The 10,293-nt window shown below is 46.0% G+C and overlaps 1 protein-coding gene across 1 annotated transcript in view; it reads right to left on the bottom strand.

Moving 5' to 3' along the window:
- Nucleotides 1-10,293, bottom strand: part of LOC109879447 (synapse differentiation-inducing gene protein 1-like) — a 93,296-nt gene that overhangs the window by 64,093 nt on the left and 18,910 nt on the right. Inside the window, 2 exon segments of the mRNA XM_020471612.2 lie at nt 2,321-2,683; nt 2,685-3,045. Coding sequence (XP_020327201.1) covers nt 2,321-2,683; nt 2,685-2,843 — 522 coding nt within the window. The 5' untranslated portion in view covers nt 2,844-3,045.

Here is a 10,293-nt window from a genome sequence, read left to right as displayed (position 1 = left end):
TCTGACTCTCTCTCTCTCTCTGACTGTCTCTCTGACTCTCTATCTCTCTCTCTGACTGTCTCTCTGACTCTCTCTCTCTCTCTCTGACTGTCTCTCTCTCTGACTCTCTGTCTCTCTCTCTCTGACTGTCTCTCTATCTCTCTCTCTCTGCCTCTCTATCTCTCGCTCTCTGACTGTCTCTCTGACTCTCTCTCTCTCTCTCTGACTGTCTCTCTCTCTGACTGTCTCTCTCTCTCTGACTGTCTCTCTCTCTCTGACTGTCTCTCTCTCTCTGACTGTCTCTCTCTCTCTCTGACTGTCTCTCTATTGCTCTCTCTCTCTCTGACTGTCTCTCTATTGCTCTCTCTGACTCTCTCTCTCTCTCACTGATCATCCCTAAAGCCAACACCTCATTTGGCCGCCTTTCATTCCAGTACTCTGCTGCCTGTGACTGGAACGAATTGCAAAAATCGCTGAAGTTGGAGACTTTTATCTCCCTCACCAACTTCAAACATCAGCTATCTGAGCAGCTAACCGATCGCTGCAGCTGTACATAGTCTATCGGTAAATAGCCCACCCATTTTCACCTACCTCATCCCCATACTGTTTTTATTTATTTACTTTTCTGCTCTTTTGCACACCAATATCTCTACCTGTACATGACCATCTGATCATTTATCACTCCAGTGTTAATCTGCAAAATTGTAATCATTCGCCTACCTCCTCATGCCTTTTGCACACATTGTATATAGACTCCCCCTTTGGTTTCTACTGTGTTATTGACTTGTTAATTGTTTACTCCATGTGTAACTCTGTGTTGTCTGTTCACACTGCTATGCTTTATCTTGGCCAGGTCGCAGTTGCAAATGAGAACTTGTTCTCAACTAGCCTACCTGGTTAAATAAAGGTGAAAAAAATATATATCTTTCTCTCTGACTGTCTCTACAGTCAGTCAGTGTGTGTGTGTGTGTGAGAGACAGTCAGTCAGTCAGTGACAGAGAGAGAGACAGAGAGAGAGAGACAGAGAGACAGTCAGAGAGGAGAGAGAGAGAGAGAGAGAGAGCGAGACAGTCAGAGAGAGAGAGAAAGAGAGACAGTCAGAGAGAGGGAGAGAGACAGTCAGAGAGAGAGAGAGACAGAGAGACTGTCAGAGAGAGAGAGAGAGAGACAGAGAGAGAGACTACCTCCTCTTTGGACTACTGCCCAACCCAGTGCTCTGCACTATGGCCCAATCCTAACCAATCCCACTGGTTCCCCCAGCCACCACAATATTTGCTAGAGCCACAGTGAGTACATCCAATAACAAACAAGTGTCTCATAGACAGACCAAACATCTGTTAAAATAAACTATGGGAGTTTGCACCAGCGTGAAGGTATGTCCTTACTTCCTCCTCTACATACTGTCTATCATGATCACATTAACTACAGTATGGCTCTGGTCTTACCTCCACCTCTACTATCTATCATGATCACATTAACTACAGTATGGCTCTGGTCTGACCTCCACCTCTACTATCTATCATGATCACATTAACTACAGTATGGCTCTGGTCTTACCTCCACCTCTACTATCTATCATGATCACATTAACTACAGTATGGCTCTGGTCTTACCTCCACCTCTACTATCTATCATGATCACATTAACTACAGTATGGCTCTGGTCTTACCTCCTGCTCTACTATCTATCATGATCACATTAACTACAGTATGGCTCTGGTCTTACCTCCACCTCTACTATCTATCATGATCACATTAACTACAGTATGGCTCTGGTCTTACCTCCTGCTCTACTATCTATCATGATCACATTAACTACAGTATGGCTCTGGTCTTACCTCCACCTCTACTATCTATCATGATCACATTAACTACAGTATGGCTCTGGTCTTACCTCCTGCTCTACTATCTATCATGATCACATTAACTACAGTATGGCTCTGGTCTTACCTCCACCTCTACTATCTATCATGATCACATTAACTACAGTATGGCTCTGGTCTTACCTCCTGCTCTACTATCTATCATGATCACATTAACTACAGTATGGCTCTGGTCTTACCTCCACCTCTACTATCTATCATGATCACATTAACTACAGTATGGCTCTGGTCTTACCTCCTGCTCTACTATCTATCATGATCACATTAACTACAGTATGGCTCTGGTCTTACCTCCACCTCTACTATCTATCATGATCACATTAACTACAGTATGGCTCTGGTCTTACCTCCACCTCTACTATCTATCATGATCACATTAACTACAGTATGGCTCTGGTCTTACCTCCACCTCTACTATCTATCATGATCACATTAACTACAGTATGGCTCTGGTCTTACCTCATACTCTACATACTCCTCCTCCTCCACCTCGTAGGAGACAGTCTGTATCTTAACGTTGTCTCCGTCCTCCAGCAGCTTGGCCTGAGGGTCCTCTGTGCTGCCAGGGGTCTCCACTGCTACAGACGCCTCCCTCTCCTTCTCTTTCTTCTCTGTGAAGGTAGTCTCGCAGCACTCGCTCTTATAATCCTTGGCCTTGACTCCGCCTCCTCCTCCCCCTTCCTCCTTGTACAGGATGAAGTTAGGCCTGTAGAAGGCCTCAACGGCCAGATGGAGGGAGGTGGCGTCCAGGAGTTGGTGAGCTTTCATTTTGCCGTTGCTGTTGTTTTGTCCCACGTGGGCCACCGCACCGTTGCTAGTGTCACCCTCCTCCACCACCTCCTCCTCCGTCGCTGCCGGTTACGAAGTAGTTGATAATATTCTCCTGGTACTGGTCGTTAGGGAAGTCGCCCCCGTAACCGTTGACGACGTGCTTACTGTTCTTGTCCAAGAGCGGGTTCTGGAGCTCGCTCAGGCTTTCCATGGCAAGAAGGGGTCAGGGGGTCAGTGGGAGTGGCTTAACAGAACCTCACGGAAAGAGAGAGGGAGGGAGGGAGAAGAGAGGGAGGTGTCAGGGGGTCAGTGGGAGTGGCTTGAGAGGAGAGGAGAGAGGGATGGATGGAGGGAGGGAGGGAGGGAGAAGAGAGGGAGGTGACAGCTACTGATGTTGCTCAACGGGACGAGAGCTGCAGAGAGGAGAGAATAAGAGAGAGAATGGGGAGGAGAGGAGAGGAGAGAGAGTGGGGAGGAGAGGGGGAGAGGAGAGGAGAGGAGAGAGAGTGGGGAGGAGAGGGAGGGGAAGAGAGGAGAGAGAGTGGGGAGGAAAGGATAAGAGAGAGAGTGGGGAGGAGAGGGGGAGAGGAGAGAGAATGGGGAGGAGAGGGGGAGAGGATAAGAGAGAGAGTGGGGAGGAGAGGAAGGAGAGGATAAGAGAGAGAGTGGGGAGGAGAGGAAGGAGAGGATAAGAGAGAGAGTGGGGAGGAGAGGAAGGAGAGGATAAGAGAGAGAATGGGGAGGAAAGGATAAGAGAGAGAATGGGGTGGAAAGGATAAGAGAGAGAATGGGGAGGAAAGGATAAGAGAGAGAATGGGGAGGAGAGGAGAGGAGAGAGAATGGGGAGGAGAGGAGAGGAGAGAGAATGGGGAGGAGAGGAGAGGAGAGAGAATGGGGAGGAAAGGATAAGAGAGAGAATGGGGAGGAGAGGATAAGAGAGAGAATGGGGAGGAAAGGATAAGAGAGAGAATGGGGAGGAGAGGAAGGAGAGGATAAGAGAGAGAGTGGGGAGGAGAGGAAGGAGAGGATAAGAGAGAGAGTGGGGAGGAGAGGAAGGAGAGGATAAGAGAGAGAATGGGGAGGAGAGGAGAGGAGAGAGAATGGGGAGGAGAGGAAGGAGAGAGAATGGGGAGGAAAGGATAAGAGAGAGAATGGGGTGGAAAGGATAAGAGAGAGAATGGGGAGGAAAGGATAAGAGAGAGAATGGGGAGGAGAGGAGAGGAGAGAGAATGGGGAGGAGAGGAAGGAGAGAGAATGGGGAGGAGAGGAGAGGAGAGAGAATGGGGAGGAGAGGATAAGAGAGAGAATGGGGAGGAGAGGATAAGAGAGAGAATGGGGAGGAGAGGAGAGGAGAGAGAATGGGGAGGAGAGGAGAGGAGAGAGAATGGGGAGGAGAGGAGAGGAGAGAGAATGGGGAGGAGAGGAGAGGAGAGAGAATGGGGAGGAGAGGAAGGAGAGAGAATGGGGAGGAGAGGAAGGAGAGAGAATGGGGAGGAAAGGATAAGAGAGAGTGGGGAGGAGAGGATAAGAGAGAGAATGGGGAGGAGAGGATAAGAGAGAGAATGGGGAGGAAAGGATAAGAGAGAGAATGGGGAGGAAAGGATAAGAGAGAGAATGGGGAGGAGAGGAGAGAGAATGGAGAGGAGAGAGAATGGGGAGGAAAGGATAAGAGAGAGTGGGGAGGAAAGGATAAGAGAGAGAATGGGGAGGAAAGGATAAGAGAGAGAATGGGGAGGAGAGGAGAGGAGAGAGAGTGGGGAGGAGAGGAAGGAGAGGAGAGGAGAGGAGAAGAGAGAGAGTGGGGGGGAGAGGAAGGAGAGGAGAGGAGAAGAGAAAGAGTGGGGAGGAGAGGAAGGAGAGGAGAAGAGAGAGAGAGTGGGGAGGAGAAGAGAAGAGAGAGTGGGGAGGAGAGGAGAGGAGAGAGAATGGGGAGGAGAGGAAGGAGAGGAGAGGAGAAGAGAGAGAGTGGGGAGGAGAGGAAGGAGAGGAGAGGAGAAGAGAGAGAGTGGGGAGGAGAGGAAGGAGAGGAGAAGAGAGAGAGAGTGGGGAGTAGAAGAGAAGAGAGAGTGGGGAGGAGAGGAAGGAGAGGAGAGGAGAAGAGAGAGAGTGGGGAGGAGAGGAAGGAGAGGAGAAGAGAGAGAGAGTGGGGAGGAGAAGAGAAGAGAGAGTGGGGAGGAGAGGAGAGTTAGTAAACTCAGGTTGATCAGGTTTTTTAGTTGTTGTCTGAAACTGGTGTAAACACAACACATACTGGTCTAGCGAGAGACAACACTGCATTTTAACACTTTCACAAGAATATATTCAAAATGTTAGACATCTATCCAACATCCACCACGAGTTCTCCCAACACGTTGTACTCCATTTTCATTACAGGTTACCTGCTCTCCTCTCCCACAGCTATAAACCTCACAACAACTGTCAACTGTCTCGCTATTCACACACTTCAATCTGCCTCCCTGCTCAACAAACATGAACCAACCTACAGAAGTGTGCAGAAGCACACACACACACACACACACACACACACACACACACACACACACACACACACACGCATGCGCACACACACACACGCGCATACACACACACAACCCCACAAAGCCCAACTTTTGGAACCGACTTCATAATAACAGAGGCATTGTAATTAAACACTAGAACAAGATGTGTGTGTGTGTGTGTGTGTGTGTATGTATGTGTATGTGTATGTATGTGTGTGTGTGTGTGTGTGAGTATATGTGTGAGTGTGTGTGTGTGTGTGTGTGTGTGTGTGTGTGTGTGTGTGTGTGTGTGTGTGTGTGTGTGTGTGTGTGTGTGTGTGTGTGTGTGTGAGTATATGTATGTGTGTGTGTATGTATGTGTGTGTGTGTGTGTGAGTATATGTGTGTTTGTGAGTATATGTATGTATGTGTGTGTGTGTGTGTGTGTGTGTGTGTGTGTGTGTGTGTGTGTGAGTGTGAGTATATGTGTGTGTGTGAGTATATGTGTATAGTCGTGGCCAAAAGTTTTGAGAAATATTAATTTCCACAAAGTTTGCTGCTTCAGTGTCTTTAGATATTTTTGTCAGATGTTACTATGGAATACTGACGTATAATTACAAGCATTTCATAAGTGTCAAAGGCTTTTATTGACAATTACATGAAGCTGATGCAAAGAGTTAATATTTGCAGTGTTGACCCTTCTTTTTCAAGACCTCTGCAATCTGCTGGCATGCTGTGAATTAACTTCTGGGCCACATCCTGACTGATGGCAGCCCATTCTTGCATAATCAATGCTTGGAGTTTGTCAGAATTTGTGGGTTTTTGTTTGTCCACCCGTCTCTTTAGCATTGACCACAAGTTCTCAATGGGATTAAGGTCTGGGAAGTTTCATGGCCATGGACCCAAAATATTGATGTTTTGTTCCCCGATCCACTTAGTTGTCACTTTTGTCTTATGGCAAGGTGCTCCATCATGCTGGAAAAGGTATTGTTCGTCATCAAACTGTTCCTGGATGGTTGGGAGAAGATGCTCTCGGAGAATGTGTTGGTACCATTCTTTATTCATGGCTGTGTTCTTAGGCAAAATTGTGAGTGAGCCCACTCCCTTGGCTGAGAAGCAACCCCACACATGAATGGTCTCAGGATGCTTTACTGTTGGCATGGCACAGGACTGATGGTAGCGCTCACCTTGTCTTCTCCGGACAAGCCTTTTTCCGGAAGCCCCAAACAATCGGAAAGGGGATTCATCAGAGAAAATGACTTTACCCCAGTCCTCAGCAGTCCAATCCCTGTACCTTTTGCAGAATATCAGTCTGTCCCTGATGTTTTTCCTGGAGAGAAGTGGCTTCTTTGCTGCCCTTCTTGACATCAGGCCATCCTCCAAAAGTCTTAGCCTCACTCTAAGCGCAGATGCACTCAATGGTTGAGGTAGGTGCAATCTTACTGGCAGCAATATCCTTGCCTGTGAAGCCCTTTTTGTGCAAAGCAATGATGACAGCACGTGTTTCCTTGAGGTTAACCATGGTTGACAGAGGAAGAACAATGATTCCAAGCACCACCCTCCTTTTGAAGGTTCCAGTCTGTTATTCGAACTCAATCAGCATGATAGAGTGAGCTCTAGCCTTGTCCTCGTCAACACTTACACCTGTGTTAACGAGAGAATCACTGACAGGATGTCAGCTGGTCCTTTTGTGGCAGGGCTGAAATGCAGTGGAAATGTTTTTGGGGGATTCAGTTCATTTGCATGGCAAAGAGGGACTTTGGAATTAACTGCAATTAATCTGATCACTCTTCATAACATTCTGGAGTATATGCAAATTGCCATCATGCAAACTGAGGCAGCAGACTTGGTGAAAATAAATATTTGTGTCATTCTCAAAACTTTTGGCCACGACTGTATATGTGTGTGTGTGTGTGTGTGTGTGTGTTTCCAGTGCCCCTTGGCATTTTTGCTATTTTGATGCATTACAACCTGTAATTTAAATAGATTTTTATTTGGATTTCATGTCATAGTCCTAATTAGTGAAGTGAAATAAAAACAAATACATGTTTCATAAAATGTGAAAAAATAAAAACAGAAAAGTGGGGCCAAGATCTGGTGCAATCAATTACCTTCAGACGTCACATAATTTGGTAAATAAAGTCCACCTGTGTGCAATCTAATTGTCACATGATCTCAGTATATATGCTCCTGTTCTGAAAGGCCCCAGAGTCTGCAACACCACTAAGCAAGGGACACCATCAAGACCAAGGAGCTCTCCAAACAGGTCAGGGACAAAGTTGTGGAGAAGTACAGATCAGGGTTGGGTTATAAAAAATATCAGAAACTTCAAACATCCCACGGAGCACCATTAAATCCATTATAAAAACAATGGAAAGAATATGGCACCACAACAAACCCGCCAAGACATGGTCACCCACCAAAACTCACAGACCAGGCAAGGAGGGCATTAATCAGAGAGGCAACAAAGAGACCAAAGAAAACACTGAAGGAGCTGCAAAGCTCCACACAGAGATTGGAGTATCTGTCCGTAGGACCACCGTACAAGCCAAAGAGCTGGGCTTTACAGAAGAGTGGCCTGACAAAAGCCATTGCTTAAACAAAAAAATAAACAAACACTTTAGGTGTTCACCAAAAGGTATGTGGGAGACTCCCCAAACATATGGAAAAAGGTACTCTGGTCAGATGAGACTAAAATTGAGCTTTTTGGCCATCAAGGAAAACGCTATATCTGGCGCAATCCCAACACCTCTCATCACCCCATCACACAAAATAGATGGCATCATGAGCAAGGAACGCACGTGTGAGCAAGGAGGCCTAGCAAGGAGGCCTACAAACCTGACTCAGTTACACCAGCTCAACATAATCCCAACATTGAGGCATGGTGGTGGCAGCATCATGCTGTGGGGATGTTTTTCATCGGCAGGGACTGGTAATCTGGTCAGAATTGAAGGAATGATGGATAGCGCTAAATACAGGGAAATTCCTGAGGGAAACCTGTTTCAGTCTTCCAGAGATTTGAGACTGGGATGGAGGTTCACCTTCCAGCAGGACAATGACCCTAAGCATACTGCTAAAGCAACACGAGTGGTTTAAGGGGAAACATTTACATGTCTTGTAATGGCCTAGTCAAAGCCCAGACCTCAATCCAATTGAGATTCTGTGGTATGACTTAAAGATTGCTGTACACCGGAACCCATCCAACTTGGATGGAGCTGGATCAGTTTTGTATTGAAGAATGGCCAAAAATTCCAATGACTAGATGTGCCAAGCATATAGAGACATACCCCAAGAGACATGCAGCTGTAATTGCTGTACAGAGTATTGACTTTGGGGGGTGAATAGTTATGCACGCTCAAGTTTTCAGTTTTTTGTCTTATTTCTCAAAGTGGTAGGCATGTTGTGTAAGTCAAATGATACAAACCCTAAAAATCTATTTTAATTCCAAGTTGTAAGGCAACAAAATAGGAAAAATGCCAAGGGGGTGAATACTTTCGCAAGCCACTGTATATGTGTGTGTATGTGTGTGTACATGTGTGTATATATGTGTGTGTATAAGTGAATATGTGTGTGTGTGTATATACTGTATATATATATATATATATATATATATATATATATATATATACATACACATACATACATGTGTGTGTATACATGTGTTTATATATGTGTGTGTATACATGTGTTTATATATGTGTGAGTGAGCGAGTGAGTGAGCGAGTATGTGTGTGTGAGAGAGTGTGTGTGCACCTCCCTCCCCACAGATGTCGATGCTCTCCTCCTTGAGGCTTGTTTGGATGAATGAATGGATGATGAATGGATGATGAATGGATGGTGAATGGATGAATGGATGGATGAATGGATAATGAATGGATGGATTTATGGATGATGAATGGATGGTGAATGGAAGGATGAATAGATGGATGAATGGATGGTGAATGGATGGATGGTGAATGGATGGATGGTGAATGGATGGTGAATGGAAGGATGAATGGATGATGAATGGATGAATGGATAGATGGTGAATGGATGATGAATGGATGGTGAATGGAAGGATGCATGGATGGTGAATGGATGGTGAATGGATGGTGAATGGATGATGAGTGGAAGGATGAATGGATGGTGAATGGATGAATGGATGGATGAATGGATAGTGAATGGATGGATTTATGGATGATGAATGGATGGTGAATGGAAGGATGAATAGATGGATGAATGGTGAATGGATGGTGAATGGATGAATGTGTGGATGAATGGACAGTGAATGGAAGGATGAACAGACGGATGGTGAATGGATGGTGAACGAATGGATGGTGAACAAATGGATGGATGGTGAACGAATGGATGGTGAATGGATGGATTTATGGATGGATGGATTAATGGATGATGAATGGATGGATGGTGGATGGATGGATGATGAATGGATAGTGAATGGATGGATTAATGGATGATGAATGGATGAATGTATGGATGGATGCTATCACTTACTTGACATACCAGTACACCCCTGGACAGCACGCTAGTCTATCGCAGGACCATACCCCAATCTGTCTCCTTAATTAAAGGTGCCCACTAGAGGGCAACGCTGCCCCTATTTTATAGGTAATTCCTGCACTAGAGCAGAAATTATTGTTTAAGTTCCAACTCCGAAGAATGACTGTCATGATATGGGGGAACTTGGGGAAGGTTAGTGTTAGGACATAGACAAACACACTATCCATGAAACACGTCCACACTCCATCCACACTCCATCCACACTCCATCCACACTCCATCCACACTCCATCCACACTCCTTCCACACTCCTTCCACACTCCATCCACACTCCATCCACACTCCATCCACACTCCATCCACACTCCATCCACACTCCTTCCAATCCATCCACACTCCTTCCAATCCATCCACACTCCTTCCAATCCATCCACACTCCTTCCCCCAGAGGACAGCAGGTACTGAGCCTGGTGGATAAGCACATTATGGTGCTGCCAAATAGGGTGATCGTTAGTTGTTGTCGCGGCTTGCGAGTCCTGAGGGTGCTGAGCGGTTTGGTGGCCACGAGACCGTTCGTTTGTTTTTGTATCTTTAGTTTAGGCGTGCTGTTTCGTTGTTGTTCTTTTTGTATCTATTTGTTTCCATCACCATCTGAATATATTAATCCTCTTGGTTTCCCAAAGGAGTCA

This window comes from Oncorhynchus kisutch, linkage group LG21 (genome assembly GCF_002021735.2).
Source record: "Oncorhynchus kisutch isolate 150728-3 linkage group LG21, Okis_V2, whole genome shotgun sequence".
In the NCBI taxonomy this organism is placed as follows: domain Eukaryota; kingdom Metazoa; phylum Chordata; class Actinopteri; order Salmoniformes; family Salmonidae; genus Oncorhynchus; species Oncorhynchus kisutch.
The sequence above is the reverse complement of the archived record's forward strand: the minus strand, read 5'-3'. Positions and strand labels throughout refer to the sequence as shown.